We start from the raw sequence: 19,277 nt of genomic DNA, 5'->3' as shown, positions 1-19,277 counted from the left end.
AAATGCCTTCATGCTTCTATCATAATTTGCCACTGAATAGCTCTGGTTCCCATTCACTTTAAACTTTGTTTCTTCTCTACTTCCTGCCTACTGCTAGAAAAGTAAATTAAAGCAAGAGGAAACACAAGCCCAGAAGAGGGGATATGACTTGTCATCATTTTATTTGAAAATCTACTGGTATGAGAGCAAGAGAGAGAGTTGGGGCCAGTATCAGTGTCCTTTTTCTTTATCTTCTGGGGAAGAACTAGAAGGATTATCAGCAACACACCCTACCCCCATACCCACCCTCATGCTCCAACTTTTACTGCATTCCTGATCAGAGGTCAGACCCCCTGGTGAAGACCATACTTACTGTTTCCAAGCAGAAACTTCTTCTCTCTTCTCCCTCCCACCAGCTCAGGCAGAAGTTTTGCCTGCTGGACCCCTCTGCCTTTCTAAGAGGGCTCTCACTCTCGTTGACAGGTCATTCAGAACAGCGGGTGACTGCCATCTCTGGCACCAACGTGAGTCTTCCTATCTCCAATTTGCCTGCTAAGTACATACAACTCACCTGGTTTTACACCACCAATCAGAAGATTCTAGAATGGGAGTCCAACCAGACTCTTCTCTTCGACTCTGAATTTAAGGGCAGGGTCAGTCTTGGTCAAAGCCAGGATCTGTGCATCCATAATGTCCAGAAAAACGACAGCAGCACCTATATCCTCAGGGTGTTGACGGATTCTGGGACAGAGAAGGAGTGGCACACCCGACTGGAGGTATACGGTGAGTTTTGGGCAGTCCCACTCCAGGACGCCGGAGGGACCACTGGGAGGTTTCCTAGGGTTCATGGGGGCTCTCTCTGGGAGAAGGAAAGAGAAACCTCAGGACAGGCTTCATTAATTTCCCTTGGAGCCACTTCCTCTGGGGAGTGACCCTGGGCCAGCAGAGCCCAAGTTGATAGCCTGAGGACATTTAAAAGTTCTTCTGATATTAGTGATCTGAGATGTGAAGAGAGGGAAAACTATAGAAATGATTTCCTATTTTCTTGATGCTCTCCTATGATCAACCCAAATCAGTTCTGAGCTCATCTTAATAATATATCTGAACACAAACTTCATCAGACTTAAGGAAAAAGTTACAAGAGACACAGGATGGGGCAGAAGCTGTTAAAGGAAGGTTGTTTTTTTTTGTTTTTTGTTTTTTTTTTAATTTTTCAAAATGGATAGGACAAAAACTTCCACTCACAGCTCTAGCCTAACCAATATGTGGAGAATAAGGACTAGGATATTATACTTGGAATCAGACAGACCTGGGTTAAAAACGTTGGTTGCTAGCTCACTTCCTAGCTGTGTGATCTTGGAGAAAGATCTTAACATCTCTGTGACCATATTAGGTAAGTTTCTTTTCATGGCAAGTAAAAGAAACCAATTTGATGTAAATTTAGCAAAAAAAGAAAGAAATAAAAAGAAAAAAGAGTCTGTTAAAGAAACCAGAACTATTTAGAGCAATTCAAGGAACTGAGAAGAGTTAGGAAGGGCTGAACAGCGGGAAGAAAGAGAACCAGGGCCAGCCCTGAGTTCCCGTCCTCAGGAATCTGTGGACTATGCCTCCAGATCACTGCCATGTACCTGACTTACCTCTCAGAGTCTAGACTTTTGTATCTCTGGGTTTAAATTCTCAGAATTTAAAGAGAAATTAAAAGAGAGAAACTGATTAAGCCAACTTGATTCAAATATGTGTACTGATTGAAATACTTATGGCCCAAAGGGTCAGAATTTAAGGCAGAAACATGGTTCCTGGGGAGACCTCTGTGGTGTTGAGGTAGACACAATTAAAGAAGAGGGGTGGGCAGACATCCACCCACAGATATCTACCCAAGAACCTCATCTTATGAAGATGATGACTTCTTCCTTTTAGGGTGTTATGAGAATCAAAGCAGATAATGGGAATGAAACATAAAAAATGAAAATAAGGGGTTTTTCCCAAACCAAATCATTCTATCATCCAGTTTCCTTCTACCAGATGATTACCAAAAATATAAACACAAAATCTCTACAGAATACTTAGAACATATCTGTAATCTTTCTTCCCCAAAACAGTGTATATGAAGAGTGTCTTCTATAACCCTCCCACTAGATGGTTCCTGTTCTAAGAGGCTGGAAGCCTCTTCTCACATACTTCCCCCAAGTCACATGGCCTGAAAATTTGGGAGGTTCTGGGAACAGGAAAAGATTCAAAGTCTCTTACAGTGGTGTTAAGAAAAGCCCAAATTTATATCATTTACCAATTTCTGTTGTAATTACTCCCACCACAGCCAACTCCAAGTTAGCAATGGTTTCACAATCAGCTTGCAACAATTCTAGATATTTTAAATTCCATAAGCTGGTGTGATGTAAGCACACCTGCCTGGGCATATGACCCTCAGGATGGGATTAGCAGAAATCTCATTCTTCAGTACAGTCCTTGAATTTCTGATAGCTCCAAGGAGATATCTTAGAGCCAGACCACCCTGGCTAGCCCAATGAACCCCACCACAAACCACCCAGTGCATGCTGCTCGCCATGTGAAATGCGGAAGATGTATGAGGTGAGGTTAGACGACAGGAAATGGCAAAAAATAGTATGAAAATTGCTCAGTTCAAGCATGCAGGGAAAGTCCAGCAGTCTCAGGGGGGTTCACATAGAAGATGGGGCTAGAGCTCCGGAGGCCAGACAGATGGAACTCCCATTGCCCCCCATACACTTGCAGCCAGACGTGAGTTCTGTTCTGGTCAATTCTTGGCACGTCTAATCCTTTGACACCAAAGTAGCACTGATTCTGCAGGTGTTTTACCCATGGGCAACATGAAAATGCCCAGAGGGTTTCAGAAAAAAGTGGCCCTGGCAAAGGAAGCAGCAGATGCTGGGATTATCTTTCTTTCCATCTGGTGGCAAGACGACAGCAGTAATGATTATGTGACCTCCAACATGCATAGAACGCTTGTGCCCCATGGACAATGTCACTTTATCTCACTAACATTGTTCTATGGGGTACAGTCAGTTTACCCATGAGAAGGAAATTCAAGGGGTTACTTATCTCGATAATGTCATTCCAAGTCCAAGACCTAGGCTGATTTCACTCCAAAGCTGCTTCTTTGTCCTTTGTATATCATAACTGCTCCATCCACCCATCCACCCATCCATCTACCCTTTCATCAGATGCTTACCGATCCCTATCAGGTAAGCATTGTGCTAAATCCCGAGATACCAAAGTTAGCAGATATAGTTCATCACGGCTGATGTGAGCTGGGGGTTATAGGAGCTTCTTCTCATGAATCCAGGAGAGGGCTTTGCCGTGGGCAGGGTAGTATCTCTTACTCCAGGACTCTCTGTGAATATGAGCCCAAGAGCTCCTGATAGGCAGGTGGGTCACGGTGCCAACTGTGGGCTGGTGCTGGAGAAGGAGGCTCACATAACTTAGACAGTTGGGATACCAAGTCAGACCCCAGGAGATCTCTGCTGCTCTTTCTGGCCCACAGAGACTCAGAACCCCATTTTGTTTCTGGGTGCACAGCTCCCCCTCCTGGATCCATTTTAGCTTTACCCCCAAGCAGTAGCCCTTCCAGTCTGAACCTCCAGAGGGCCAAGCTGCTCACGGCTCCTCCTGTAGGGGCCTCTTCTCCATGGCACCAGTTTCCGCTGCACTCAGGGCTCCTCCCTAGCTCCCTTTGTGTTTTGTTGGCTAAACACTCAAAGCATAATTGCCTCATAAATGCATGAACTCGTGTCTCATCTTGCAACGTCCTCCTGATCTTCAGATCCTGTACCTAAACCTGAGATAGAAATCCAGAAGACACAGGAAGTGGACAATAGATGTCACCTGCAGCTCTCATGCAGGATCTCAAACCAGTCCATAAACTATACCTGGTATAGGGACTCAGGGCCCTTTCCAACAGGGCTCCAGAATTCTGTGCTTGAAATCATCGTTGAGCCAAATAACTACTCCACGTTTTACACCTGCCAAGTCAGCAATCCCGTGAGCAGCAAGAATGACACTGTCTATTTCACCTCACCTTGTAAACTAGGTAAGAAGTGTTCCCAAGGGAGCTGGGGGTGGGGTGGGGGTGGGGGGCTAGGGCAACTAGTTTTCTTTTGGATGAAATGAAGAAGGGTGTGGGGAGCCTGTTCAGTCCCCTGCTCAGATGGAGGATCCCAAATGCATCTGTGAAACCTGAGAGGCTCGGGTTCTACCCCGGGCTCTTCCACCAGCTCTCAGCAAGCTTACCTGGCTCTTGTGGAGTTCATCGTCCTCGCCTGCAAAGGGTGGCTGGCACTCCTACCCCGCTCTAACAATGCGCGGCCTTAGAATCCGGGGCCTGGGTGATTGTAGGACAATCTGAGCTGTCAGGGGAAAAGTCCAAGTGGAAGAGCAGAGCAGACAGAGTTGAGCAGGTGCATGAAGGGTTCCTGGCAGACAGCCGAAATCAGCAAAGGAAAGAAGGGCCAAGTAGATGGGCACAAGCAAGAACAAGGATGGGACAGGGGTGAGGGCCTTATCCTAAGGCAGAGACTCTCTGCTCTTTAGAAACACAGACTCTAGGTTTCATGTTTCGGATTTCTCTGTCTCTTGGGAGGACACACTCACTTGAGCATCACTGCCGGCTCTATCAAGCCTACGCAGGTCTGATAGTGGGATAGCCAGGATCGGGCAAAAAGCTCATAGGTTTTAGAGTCAGGTACCTGGGGTTAATCCTGGGATTGTCACTTAATAGCTAAGCAAGTGACTTAGCTTCTCCAAGTTATGCCCTTCTCTAAGTTGTATCCTTCTTAAATACCAGACAAAATAGTAATCTTTATGCTGTTAAGAGGACTAAGTGAGACAGTACAGATACCCTCTCTAGAACAGTGCCTGACAGGTTTCCAGTGAATGGTACTTCAATTAAAACCAGTTTCTTCCATTCTGGAGACACTAGAGCCCTCAATAAATTTAGATTACTATCCCCAGCATTCTGGGTCTTGTACCTTCCACACCCCTGAAACGACATCCCTGAGTATACAGATCTATACCCTTCCAGAATAACTCATACCTATGGTACCGACATTTGCCTGAGTTCCCTGTCATGCCAGTCCTCAGGGACCATGGCCCCGGGGACAGTGCTCTTCACGGTCTTCCTAGACCCAGTCTACTCTCCCACCTGTGCTGATTTCTTCACCTCTGTTCCCACACAGGGACAATGGAACCTGGGCATTCTTCTTCATTCTTCCCACCTGACTTGCCATGCCTCTTCTAGACTGTCCTGCCACCACAGACCCTCTGTGACAGTTTGGTATCTGACCATGAGACCACCTTCATATCAACACCACATCCTGAGATCCACAAAAAGAAAGAGAGACAGTCCCTGTCCTTTATAAAATGAGGGTGACTGCTCATCTACAATGAGGATGAAAACAATACTAAGGCCATTTTTGGGGAAGGGTTAGGCCAATCTTTTCACTTTCTAGCGACCCAAATTGTCCTAGAAAAGCATCCCTCATTTCCCTTCCCTACTGTAGCACTCATTCCCTTCTTCTTTTTATTTTCTGCTTCCTTTCCTCTCCTCTCCTCTTACTCCTTCTCTCCCCTTCCCTTCCTATCAGTCTTCCCCTTCCTTGTCTTTTTCCCTCTTGGTATAGATCGGATGTGGGTGGTGAAATGGAGAGGGGAAGTAGTCTTACCTTCCTGAAAGTCCAGACACTCAAGCATTTGGGGTTTTCTTGCTCTTTCAGGCAGATCCTCTGCAGTAGCTTGGATTGTGACATGGCTAATTGTCATGGTACCCATTGTTCCTGGCCTCCTCTGGACCTGAGACAAGCTCTCCTAACTCAAGACAGCTGGGTCTTGCTTTCATCAGCAGCCAAGCTGTTATCCAAGGCAGAAGCTCTGACTACATGGGATGATAGAAAGTGTGCCATTGAAACATCTACAAGGATTTTCAAGTTAACTTTTTAAAAACTACAGTAATATTTTATTTTATATCTTCTACTTATTTTCCAACATAGTTGCGTCGATACTCCTATATTCTTCCCACCAAAACATGTGATCACATCATGCAATGTTTTCTTGTTTAAATAAACGACGTGACCATCAATGTCAAACTGCCAGACCACGTCTACTCCATTGGCCTGAACACATGCAACACAAAGGAGAAGAGCCTGGGACCATAGGCTCCTATGTGTTCGTGTGTCCGAGGTGTTAATTTGTGCTGTCTCTGACTCTTGCTCCCACATCCATGCCAAATCTCCTGGGCTTCCAGCTCCTCCCCCCAAGTTCTGGCCTCCTTTCTGAGGAGCATGTTCTTTAGGTTTCCTGGGAATATGGCGCTAGGCTTACCCCTCCGGAGTGAGTAGGAGTGAGCATGCAGCTTTGCCACATAGAAAGGGTCCCTCTCAAACCTTTCCTGGGGAGCCGAGCACCGCCCCCTCCCTTTGCGAGCAACTCTTCAAGTCCTACCTGTGTCACAGGATCTCATAAAACCAACAAATGAACAAAATGTTCTCACTAGGGTCTTCCATTACAGGAAGGTAGGAGCCTCCATCCCAGGCCCAGCACTGACAGAACACCTGGGAGTTCTGCTGTGTCTTCAACTCCTCCAAGGCTTTCATGGGCCTGGAGCTGAGAGGGCCTCTCAAGGATGTATTCCCCTTCAGGGAACGGTCCCACCACAGATCACTTTTCCTCTACAGCAAACCAGCCTTCCCTGCCATCCAGCCCTCCTCCAGCCAGAACATGCCGTGTGCTCTCATTTTCCTCTTGGGCTATGCTGGTTAATTTTCTGTGTCAACTTGACTGGGCCACAGAGGTGACCAGATGTTTGACGGGTTTTGATGTTTGACTCAACATTATTCTGTGTGTGTGTCTGTGAGGGTTTTCTGGATAAGATTAACATTTGAATCAGTAGCCTGAGTAAGGCAAATTTTCTTCCCTAATGTATATGGGCGTCATCCAATTAGGTGAAGGTGTGAATAGGCTTACGTCCCATGAGTCCGGAAAAATTCCCTCGGCCTGACTGCTTTTGACCTGGGACATTTGGATTTTTTTCCCTGCCTTCAGATGCCATCTGCAGTCCTGGGTCTCCAGTCTGATGACTCAGATCTTGGGCCTTGTCAGCGTCCGTAACTGCATGAGCTAATTCCTTATAATAGATGTGTGTGTGTTTGTGTGTGTGTGTGTGTGTGTGTGTGTGTGCAGCTCTTATTGGAGCTGGAGCTGGAGAATCCCAATACATGGGCCAAAAGGAAAGCTACCTTTTTCAGCTCCCTTTCCATTTTGCTGGGGCCATGTGACTGGTTGTAGCCAACAGAAAATGGATGGAGTTAAAAAAAAAAAAAAAAAAAGAAAATGGATGGAGTTGATGTGACAAGAAGTGAGGGGCTCTGAGAAGTGGAGCCACATAATGCAAGGGTCCTGGGTCCAAGCCATTGCATGGAAGCCGGTTGCCTGGCCTACACCGAACATACATAAGAAAGTTTGGTGTTTGTTTGTCACCACGAGATAGCCTGGGCTCCCTAAAACTCTCACCATCTCCTTCAGTCCAGCCTGTGGTTCCGTCCCAGCCTCACCTCTGGTCGGCTTGCACCTTCTGGTGGGACTGTCCGTGTCTCTTTTTTACATGCAATGTCCTTCCCTTTTACTTCACTGTTTTTGTGGCAGAAGAGGTTTTCTTGAAGGGACATGCACACAAATGTGCACAAATAGAATCAAAGAGCATTTCTGGGGAAAAGCAGTAAGAGGAAAGAAATGTCACTTTCTATCCAGAATAAGCACAGTCCTTCACAGCCAAGGAACATGCGCACCTCCCCAGGCAACAGGTTTCCATCGGATCTCGTTCCTTGAAGACCAGAGGCAAATACTGCCTTTGCCAGCCCAGGTCACTGGCACAAACTGTTCCCTGCCTCTTTCCCTTAAGGCAGTGCCAGATACGTATTTTGTTGGACTAAGTGTGGAATGAAAATGTGGGGCCTCTCGTTCAAAAAGAAGGGAAAAAGTGTCACCAAATGCTCTAAAATATAAAGTTTTGTCCTTTATTCTGCAGCCTTTCTGTACTTGCGATGATTTTCTAAAATGCCTATTTAATGTTCTAAGTAAAGGAAATTTAAGATTTAAGTTATTATTATGAATTTTATTGTTTACATTGTGCCATGTTAGTTTTGAACAAAATAAAGAATACTTAATTTGTGAAATAATTGAAATTACTCAATTCATATCTTGTAGCCTGTACATGCCTACGCATTTTGTTTTAGCTAGAACAGTAGGAATCATGCAAAAAAACTAACTTAACTATTTGTTTTATCCCTTGATGGACTGTGGAAGCCAGTAGCTTTCATGACACAATTCCTCTGAAGTCATTTTGGGTCTCTGTGAACTCCTACAGACCATTGATCCACTGGATTCTGTATTGGGGGGTGGGTCCACAAGAGCTGCATTTGGTTGAGGCAGCCAGAAGAGGACGGGTATGCATACTGCATGTGTTTCCTCTGCTCATGTGCACGCTCCATTGTCCCAAAGGACCTTACTTAAACAACACAAGTTGAAAGATGAAATGGTTAAGAATTTCAAGATGGTGACAGCAGAGTATCCAACCAAGTGAAGGGCCCTCTGGATGTAGGGTTCTGTTTGACTGATCAGGCTGCATGCCTCTGTAGCCGGATGTGCCTCAAGGAGACATGGTACTTTACACCAAGACAATACTGTCTCTGGGAGGTCAGTACAGGGACCAAGCCTTATTCTCATGGATTCCCCAGCCCCTCATATGTTTGTATACATCAAAACTCAGTCCAGCAATTTTTAGTATTTCAAAAAAGAAAAAGATAGGGCCCCTGGATGGCTCAGTCGCTTAAGTGTCTACTTTCAGCTCAGGTAATGGTCCCGGGGTCCTGAGATCAAGCCCTGGGTTAAGCTCTTGCTCAATGGGGAGCCTGCTTCTCCCTCTCCCTCTTCTGCTCCCCCAGGGCTTCCGCTCTCTCTCTCAAATAAATAAAATATTTAAAACAAACAAAAAAAAGACAACAGGCTCCCAAATGGAGTCACTTGTGCTAAGCCCATGTTGCCAAACCGGTACTTAATAATTAACTTAATTACAGTTTCAATCTCTTCTAGGTTGAACCAATCAATCTGGAATTACCAGATTACCTCATTACTAGTGAGGTAATCTGCCTGACAGAACTCTGCTGTCCCCTAAAGGAAAGTGACCTTGCCTGAGATATCCACTTTTTGCTAGTAACTTTTGTCCTGCTCTCTTCTGCTTATGAAAGTCCCCCATTTCATATAGCTCTTCACAGCTCCTTTGTATCTGCAGATGGGATGCCGCCTGACTCCTGAATAAGGCCAATAAGAGCTTTAAAATGTACTCGGTGGAATTTTTTTTTTTAAAGATTTTATTTATTTATTTGACACAGAGAGATCACAAGTAGGCAGAGAGGCAGGCAGAGGTGGGCAAGGGGACGGGGAACAGGCTCCCTGCTGAGCAGAGAGACTGATGCAGGGCTCTATCCCAGGACCCCCAAGACCATGACCTGAGCCAAAGGCAGAGGCTTAACCCACCAAGCCACCCAGGCACCTCTGTAAGGACCTATTTAGAAACTGCCCCTGCTCCCCTTCCCCCAGGGGATTTACTTGGAAACAAGTCCCGGAAACCAGCTCCAGGTAACGAAGCCCAGATACAAGGGTGGGTCAGGCTAGGTGGAAAATTCAATCAGTGGGGGGGGGGAATACACACTGTCTCCCTGGTTACCAAGGAGTATGGGCCCCACCCTTTGGGAGCCTTTGGGCACCAATCCCAATCAAGGTGTAATAGGCTAGTTCAAATGTCTACTAGGATAAATTGTAACTCAATTGGTCACCTAGCATCACTGTGGAGTTTTCTGTGTGTGTTACAATCTCATTGGCCACCTGTGCTTGGCTAGGCCTGACCGCATGGCCTTTGCCCTTAAAAGCTAGTCTGTGAAACAGAGAAGGGTCGCCCTCTCTTGTAAGAGGTGCGTCCCCGAACGTTCGGTTAGATTCTTGATGCTTGGTGTGAAATACAGCTTTGCTTGACCTTCGCTTTATATCAGTCTCGCTTCTTTAATCACGGACCCATTATTGGGGCCTAACACCCCTCAGTGGAATTTTTAAAAAACATTTCATTTTTTATTTAGAGCCTGCAGGAGCAGGGGGAGGGGTCAAAGGAGAGGGAGAGAAAGAATCTCCAGCAGACTCCTCACTGAGCACAGTGCCCAATGGGGGCCTCAATTCTATGACCGACCCTGAGATCATGACCTGAGCCAAAATCAGGAGTTGGACACCCAACCAACTGAGCCACCCAGGTTCATGAAAGAGCCATTTGTCTTTGTGCAAAGATACTCCAGCATTTGCCCCCAGTTCTTACTGTGCATGGCCTCCTGAGAAGTTCTCAGGAGGACATCTTGGCGGTGGTCCTTTTCAGGACGCTCTGCTGAGCTCTGCAGCACCGCCCTCTGCTGGCAGCCAGCTTCAGTAAAACGTAAAGCTGGGGATGAGGTCAGGGCTATGAAAACTTTCACTTTAACTGCAGCAAATCTGGTTAAAATACAGACCCAGTCAGTAGGTCTTAGGTGAGGACTGAGACTTTGCATTTTAAACAAGGTTCTAGGAGATACTGTTGCCCTTGTCCACAGACTATTTTTTTTAGCAGGAAGGTGCAAGATGTCCCTGAGCTCCCTGGTTCTGGGCCTGTTTTCTCCCACTTCCTGCCCTGCTCTGCTCCTGGACACCACCCTCCTTCCCTTCTCAACTTAAAATGTCCAGTGGGACATTTGGTCCAATGGTTCCAGCCGGGTTCCCACAATCCCCAGGTGCACCACTATGGCACCAGCTTGTCCCAGAAGGCCGCCCAAAGTGACACATAGAAGGTTTGCAAGACAAAGAGCTCCTGAGAAGTGAGAGAATGCAGCCTTCATATCCTGGTGGTGGGAACTGGGCCACTAAATTAGACCTGGACCCTATGACCTATGAGCTCATTCATTCCCCACCCATATTTCCCCAGCGCTGGGCCCTAGTGGGTACTGGGAGCTGCTTAATGAGAGCTAACGTTGACTGACATCATCAATGTGCCTGGCTCTGTGCTGAGCAGTTTACCTGAATGTGCTCTTTTAAGGAATGGCTATGGGTATTGGAAGAAGAAATGTTTCCAAGCCCCCCCCCCTTTTTAAAAGATTTTATTTATTTATTAGAGACAGAGCACAAGCAGGGGGAGACAGGCAGGTGGAGAGGGAGAAGCAGCCCTTCCCTCCCCTGCCAAGCATAGAGCCCCATGCATGGCTAGATCCCAGGACCCTGGGATCATGACCTGGGCCAAAGGCAGACACCCAACCGACTGAGCCACCCAGGCACCTAGGGATTTGGAGTTAAGATTTTATTTATTTGAGAGAGAGAGAGGGAGAGTGTGTGCGCGTGCACAAGCAGTGGGGAGGGGCAGAGGGAGAAGCAGATTCCCCGCTGAGCAGGGACTCTAAAGTTGGGCTCAATCCCAGGGCCTTGAGATCACAACCTGAGCCCTACACTTAACAACTGAGCTACCCAGGTGCCCCAGGGATTTGGATTTAAATGACTTCCTTGACCCTGTTAATTCTACACAATTCTTACCAAGACCAAAGCAATCTTAGAAAAATCCCATCCCCCATCCTTACTTCTTACCCGAGGAGTAAGTATCAACCTCCTGCAGTGCCTTGGAGCTAAGTTCAAGGGCACTGGTTCAAGTGGCAGTCTCTCTACCCAGAGAGAGGTGCTTTCCCCTCCCCCTACCTGCTGCTCTGGCCGCCCCCATCCCTCAGAAGACTGCATGAGGGGGGAGGGGACAGATTTAGTCCAGAGCCACCTGTGTCAGCTGCAGAGTGGTAACCACAGGCCCCTATTCTCGTTCAGCAGCTGCCCTGCCTCTCTCCCCCCACTCCCCACCCCGGGGTCCAGCTGAGCCCGCTGTGGCCCGTCGCCTTGGGCAGTCTCCTCCCTGACTTCAGCTCCTAGTCTCTTCTCCTCTCCTCCCCCATCTTCTCCCTTTCCAAAATTCTGTCACCTCACTTTCTGTTCCCATCATCTTCCCATCTCTCATTTTTTCATCCTTCTGGTCCACATTATCCTGGGGATTGTTTCTGTCATTCCTTTTGCTCTTCACCCGGACGTTCCTGCCTCTGATGTCCCATCTGCCCAGGAGGGTCTGCACAGCCCTGCCAGGTGATGCCTTGCCTGGTTTCTTTCCTATTTCCTATTTGTGAAATAGGAAGTGTGGTCCCCCCAGTAAATGCCTTCTAGTGCTGTGACTTCTGTGCCTGGGGTCCAGCTCAGGCAGAGCTCCCTTTGGAACAGACAGCACCGCAAACACACTGGCTCATTCTCTCAACAGATATTTTAATGTTATTCCAATGCGACTTTCATGCCTCACATTCAGAGCTAGGACAAAGAGACCTCACTTCTAAAGAAAGCTACAAATAATCATGGGTGGTACCACCTCCAGGGGGCACTGAACGGATTTTGCTACCCAGGCAACCGTCCAGCACTTCTCCTCTCCACTCTGATGTGGGACACAGAGGCAGAAGAAAATCATTAAAATTCCTTACCTACTGACAAGCCCTTGAAACAGACAGAGTGGCTTTCCCCTGAGGACTTAAGTGCCCTCACCTTGAGGTTTTGCTAAGGACAATCCTAGCCTGACCAAGCCCCTACCCCAACAGGTCCCACGAGGACCCTGTAAGTCTACTTTCTACTTTAACAATTCCTTTAGGAAACTTTATCTCTAAACCTCCAAGATAGTATCGAGAATCATTCCCAAGCGTAGGGCCCACTGATACACATCTAAAGGGTCTCATGAGAAGATTTTTATTACTGGTAATAAATAACCTTTCTCCCAACAATACCTAGCCCCTCAAGGTCCTGGAAACCTTGCTTCCAAAAATCCTTGGAGACTTACATCATCCATAATCCCCTTTATCCTCACCCACTGCCGAGTCCACCCCTACTCTGCCTTTAAAAACTCTGTAATCTGGTTCGGGGTCCAAGTCCCCACTCCACTGTGTTGGGTATACTTGGGCCCAAGCTTAAGCTTGTCAAATAAACCCTCGTGTGATTGTATCAGTGTGGGCTCCTTGGTGGTCTCTCGGACACAAAAACTCCATAACAACTCCATCTAAACAGAGGACTGGGGAGGGAATAGAGAAAGGGAACCATCAGCATCGCAACTGTTGCATTTGGGAGAGACCTGTGACTTTTCCCTCTCCTCCTCACAAATGAGGTGCCCTTCTCATGATGTCCATTGAAAGGGGCCTCTGCAAGCGCCACTTGGGAGATTCAACATATGCCAAAGACGTGGATACTAATGTCTCACTTCCTGGCCAGGCAGTGGGTCTGCTGATCTTCCCTACGGTGAAAGTGTGGCATTGGATGGGAGCACATCCTTGACTGGAATGGCAAGGATGTTGTTTTCCCAGAGGACGCTGCAGACAGCAGCCAGGCTTCACAAGGTAGGTGGATTCCAGTGGCAAGAGGGAGCTGCATCACCAGTGGGAGCTGAGTGGAGAAGAGAGGACCAAGAGAGGCCAAATCAGAGAACCTCTCCCATAGCAACACCGTCTTCAGTGAAGAGCTCCCCACCCCCACAAACCTTGCTGGGCCCCTTAAAGCACTTACAGGTGCTTCACAAAAAATCATATTCAGGTACATCTGCAGTGGGTCAGTATCCACCAGAGAAATAGAAATGACCGACAGCCGCCAGGCAACAGTTGGGCTCTCTCCTCCCCGCCCTGAGCCACTTGAGAAGCTGGAACTGGATGAGGTAAAATGGGAGGGTAGGGAGCTTAGGTCATACTTCCCTCCCTAGTACAGAGTTTCTGGACCATGAGATAAGCCTGTGCTGGAGTGACAGGAAGAGGTTAAAAGGGAGTTTTACATCGAACTGTACTATTAAATTACTAGAAGTGATAAAAATGAAACCGAGGGATTTTCCCAAAACATCCTTAAGTGACAGAAGGCCAATTTGACATAGACTTGATACTGGAAGGAGCAAAAAGATCATTCTTTGATGTTAGCTCCCAACCGAGTTCAGAATATTTTTGAAAATGTGGTTGTATTTTGGATGTGTGTGTGTGTTCATAAAGCGCTGCTATGAGTCAAACACAATCTTCGATTTAGTGCTCAGAAAGAGAGACATGGTTCTTGCCTTCATGCAGATGATATTCTAGTCTGGAAGACTGCCCTAAGGAAAGTTAGTAATTTAATTTCAGTTAAGACAGTGCTACAGGAATTAGATATGACAACTTCCAGACAGAAGAGCCAGTAAGGACCGAGCTGAATCAGGAAGATGGGATCTAGTTTTGAGGGTCAGGGAGAAATTCCCTTTGGAATAATCAGAGACTGAGAAAATGAGCAGGCATTAGATTAGTCAGGGGAGTGTGTGTGGAAGAGGAGCCCTCGAGATGGAAGAAAGGAGCATGAGACAGGGATACTCTGGAATTAAAAAATAACCTGGTTGCTGGAGAGATTTGAAAAAAAAAAATCCGAAGAAAGCTATATTTCTTTTTCTTTCTTTCTTTCTTTTTGGGAGGGGTGGTCAAGATGCTTTTTTTTTTCCCCCTCAGTGTTCCAAGATTCATTGTTTATGCACCATCATATTTCTAGATGCCAATAGAGAGCCATCTTGGGTGGTGGTCCTAGAAAAATAAACAAGTTCTCAAAGAATTGGATGTTCCTTAGCATAATAATCCTGGGACTTTCATTTCACAAGAGTCAGGGTCATATCAAAGAAAATCTTCGTTTTCCTGATAGGACTGAGCCTGTTTATTTCCTAGGAAAACTAGTGAGAAAATTAGCTGCAAAATTTCACTGGCATGGAGACTTGATTTGTGGTCTCATCCTTTAGACTACCGTTTACTTTTCCTTACTCCCAAACCAACTTTGATTCAGCAAAGGAGAACTGCAGTCACATCAGGCTAAAGCCAGAGCCTCTGTACTTGCAAAAGGCAAGGGGTGTGTGTGTGTGTGTGTGTGTGTGTGTGTGTGCAAGATACCCAAACAAAAGAGAATTTCATTGAAGGGTTTGGGAGTAACCGGGAGAATTGAGGGGAAAGTAAACCCTGGTGTCTAGGTAGCAAGATTTAGTGGGCAAATTTTTAGGGTTCCCCATCAAGATGAATCAGCTGTAATTATTTTCCAGACTTGTGACACTGCTTTGTGTGCAAATTCCTATAACTAAGCACTGTTTCTTCTAAAGTTCCCTGGGCTTTCAAGATCTACTAGGCGATTCAATAAAGAACTTTATTTGCATCCATGGTAGAGAGGGCATTATTTCTCTAAGAAAAACAGGAAATACAGGAGTTACTCTGGAAAAGGCCAGTAATCCTTTCCAATCTCTTGTGAGGGGACTGGGAGAAGTAAGGTTGGAGGAGAATCAGCACCCTCCTCCTTGTGAATCTCCAAGTAATTAACAAAGATAGTTATTGGTAACAGATCCATAAGCCAGGACCTACAGAGACACTGCCCTAATTCCCACTTCCCACCTCTCCGGCTTTGCACCAGCAGATAAAAAACTGAATTCAGGAAAGCCTAACTCAGGAAAAGGAGGGAAGCTTTGCCACTCCTGAGATATAGGCTGAGATCAGTGGGTCTGGGAAGGCTGGAGAAAGCGTGGTAGGAGATGAGACTGATGGGACTGTAGTCATACAGGGTCTTGGGAATTTTATCCCAAGAACATTGACAGGCAAATGATGGGCTTTCAGCAGGGAAGGTGCATAGCCAGATTAACAGTTTGTAAATGGGGGAGCCTGGGTGGCTCAGTGGGTTGAGTGTTTGCCTTCAGCACAGGTCATGATCCTGAGGTCCTGGGATCTGCCCTGATCCAGCTCCCTGCTTCCTGGGGAGCCTGCTTCTTTCTCTCCCTCTGCAGCTCCTCCTGCTTGTGGTCTCCCATACATGCGTGCGCTCTCTCTCTCTCTCTCTCTCAAACAAATAAATAAAATCTTTAAAAAAAAACCTGTCATCTCTTTTTTTCTCAAACCAACAAACATGATATTTAGTTGGCCATGTTGCCATTCATCTAAAGGTTGCATTTCTCAATTCCTTTACATGTAGATAAATTTTAGCCATGTCTATACAAGCAGAAATAGTGTGGGATTTCTGGGAATGGATAGGAAGATATTTTCCATTCTTTTTTCATCCTGTTTTTTGGGACAACAATGCATGGACGGAGTTTCAATAACCATTTTGAACCAGAGCATAAGGGCCATGATAGAACCACCATATCCTAGAGATATCCCAGATATCCTAGAAATATACAAAATATTGTTATACTGAACTAAACTGCCTACCTCTTTTTTTGGTTGTTGTTGGGAGAGCAATAAACGTGCATCTTGTTTAAGGAGCTCTTTTTCATTTCTCTTTAACTCATCTAGTCTCAATCCTAACTAGTTTTCATGTGGACTTTCAAGTAGATTTACCCACTCCCCAAAAGGAAACAACTAAAAGTTATAGCTAACTCTTGCACATAGAAATCATGCCATCCATACAGTCTTCTCTGAGTTCTGTCAACTAAACGATGGTTATTTTCCCTTGAGTTCTCTTTTTTTTTAAAATTTATTTATTTATTTATTTTTTTAGATTTTATTTCATTTATTTGAGAGAGAGAGACAGTGAGAGAGAGAATGAGCGAGGAGAAGGTCAGAGAGCGAAGCAGACTCCCCATGGAGCTGGGAGCCTGATGTGGGACTCGATCCCGGGACTCCAGGATCACGCCCTGAGCCGGAGGCAGTTGTCCAACCAACTGCGCCACCCAGGCGTCCCTAGTTCTCTTTTTTACAGGTCAATCTTACTTTTGAATAGAAATTCCAAATAAAATATTACCAAATTGAATTCATCAACATAGTAAGATATGCTATAGGACTTATTCCAGGAAAGCTAAGATAGTTTAACTTTTTAAAAAATCTGTTTATGCCATAAGTGACTCTTGATCTCACAAAACAAACTGAGGGTTGCTGGGGAGAGGGGGGTGGGGTTATGGACATTGGGGAGAATATGTGCTATGGTAAGTGCTGTGAAGTGTGTGAACCTGGAGATTCACAGACTTGTACCCCTGGGGATAAAAATATATGTTTATATAAAAAAAATCTGTTTATGTAATTAACCACATTGGCTAATTAAAGGGGGGAAAGCAGAAATCACTTCAATAAATGAAGAAAAAAGGTGAAATATTTATGACAATTTAAAAAAATCAACCTGTAGCTGAGAATTCTCTTAACCTGATAGAATTTCACACATGCACACATACCCACACATGGTACACACACATGGTATGTGTTAGCAAAAAAATGGCAGAGGAAGGGCCTCCAAAAGCTCTCTCATCAATAAAATCAATGAGAAAAGAGGGATAAAAGAATCAGAACCAACTTTTTCAAAATTCTAGAAATGAATCAAAGGCTTATAGAAATTCAGAGAATCTTTATTCAAGAAGAATGGCTGAATCCCAGTAAGAATAGTGAGTTTGTGGTATTTTAACTTGCCCTACACCCATCCTACTCTGTCTAGCCTCTCTCTTGCCTTTAAAACCAACTACCCACAATTATGGTGAAAGCCAACAGTATGGCAGCCACTGGCAGGGCCAAAAGGGGTTGGACCTCCTTTGAAACTTCACTCTCAGAGAATTGTCATTGTTTGATCTATCTGGTGGTTCCTTGAAAGACCCACTTGTGGGGCTGTCTTTATTGGACATGACTGGGAAATGGCAGTGTAAAAGCCTTTATCCTGGGGGTGTTTGTCAAACACAATTAGAGGCAACTGATTAACTTTGCAGCTCTCTCAGGTATTGGATAATAGTTCTCTTATTCTTATTTTTCTGTGGAATCGAAAAAAAGAGAAGAAAGCTTCCATGAATAACAGCTAGGTAGGGGTTATAGGTTGGCTATAATTCAGCGGGGCTCTGCCCCACAAATGTCTTTCCATTTCAGTTCCCAGGCAACAGGAGCAGCTTCTTTCTCTGTTGGGCTATTCTCTGATAGAGGGTATGAATACAGAGTAGAAGGGTCTTTTCTTAAAACTCAAGTTTGGCTGTGACATTTTCATGATTAAAATCTTCAAGGATAGGTGCCTGAAGGTGACTATTAATCCCTACATGACTTGGCTTCTGTGAATTTCTTCTGTCTAATTTCTAGCCTGGCCCCTCCTTTGCATCAATGCTGCAAGCTTCCTGAACTACTTGTAGTTCCTCAAATTCACGCAGCTTTTGCTCAAGCTTTTGTATTTCTTGGAATCTCCCCTCCCCCACCCTCCTTCCTTGCCCAAAAACTCCTACTCATTTTTCAAGATTCAAACCAATTGTTGCTTCTCCAAAACCCCAAAACCACTTCTTAGGGATGACACTCTCTCCTCCCCCATACATTACTTCTTTATATCCCCTGTGAGATGGAGATGATTATTACGGAGAAGACTTGGAAATCATCAGTAGGGAAACCCATAAAATTTGTATTTCCCCGTATTTTCTTCAGTCTTGAAAGACAAAGAGAGGGAAGTGAAATGCCCAAGGCCATATAACAAGTTACCTGCTGAGTTGAAGCTGGAAGTCAAAGATGTTTTCTCCTTCTTTTGGGATTTGCTGATACCCACTTGGGCACTCTGTAGGACTTGACATATTTTCTCTCCTATGTTCATATAGGTATCCTGGGATTCTCTCAAATCCAGGACCACTGAATCTTGCAAGACTTGCTAAGATGGCAACTTTGGAACACTTGTTGTTACCTCAAGAAAGCCCTGAAATGAGTTCCACTTTTAGGCTTATACCTGACGTCTAGAACCACAGTGGAAACCTCTGGAAGGCTGCATGATGTGAGGGAAAGAGTGTAAACTCTGGAGCCAGACATCTTATGTTTGAATTCCAACACCCACCAATTGTCAGTTTTAGAACCCCAGGAAAAGTAAACTTTCTAGACTCAGTTTCCTCTGTGAAAAATTGGATGCTCTTTTCATCTGGATTAAATGGGTTAAGAGTAGATAGATCTTGGTAGATCATTCAGCACAAGCTCTGGCATACAGTAAGTACTTAGTATTAGTTGCCTTCTTTTGTCTCATGCTGCTCCCTCCTCTTTCCCAGGCATAAGACTTTAATTTGACTGAATGAAAACAAGATCTCTTGGCCTCACTTTTTGCAGGTGTATAATAAGAAGGAATTGATTATGTGCTTTCTGTACCCCAAATAATATCTCTTTTCTATTTTTCTTACTTTTGACAATCTTTCCTTCAGGTCTGTGGACACGGCAAAAAGCCTGCCCATGGGTGTGACTTACATGACA

At 45.4% G+C, this 19,277-nt stretch overlaps 1 protein-coding gene across 1 annotated transcript in view; it reads left to right on the top strand.

The window, feature by feature from the left end:
• The window catches only part of CD48 (CD48 molecule), a 28,044-nt gene extending 19,867 nt beyond the window's left edge, over positions 1-8,177 (top strand). The window contains exons 2-4 of the mRNA XM_044266690.1: positions 463-762; positions 3,776-4,042; positions 5,724-8,177. Of these exons, the coding sequence (XP_044122625.1) occupies positions 463-762; positions 3,776-4,042; positions 5,724-5,803 (647 nt within the window). The 3' untranslated portion in view covers positions 5,804-8,177. The remainder of the gene's footprint in view (positions 1-462; positions 763-3,775; positions 4,043-5,723) is intronic.
• The last annotated feature ends 11,100 nt before the right edge of the window (positions 8,178-19,277 follow it).

Source organism: Neovison vison, chromosome 10 (genome assembly GCF_020171115.1).
Source record: "Neovison vison isolate M4711 chromosome 10, ASM_NN_V1, whole genome shotgun sequence".
In the NCBI taxonomy this organism is placed as follows: Eukaryota; Metazoa; Chordata; class Mammalia; order Carnivora; family Mustelidae; genus Neogale; species Neogale vison.
The sequence above is the reverse complement of the archived record's forward strand: the minus strand, read 5'-3'. Positions and strand labels throughout refer to the sequence as shown.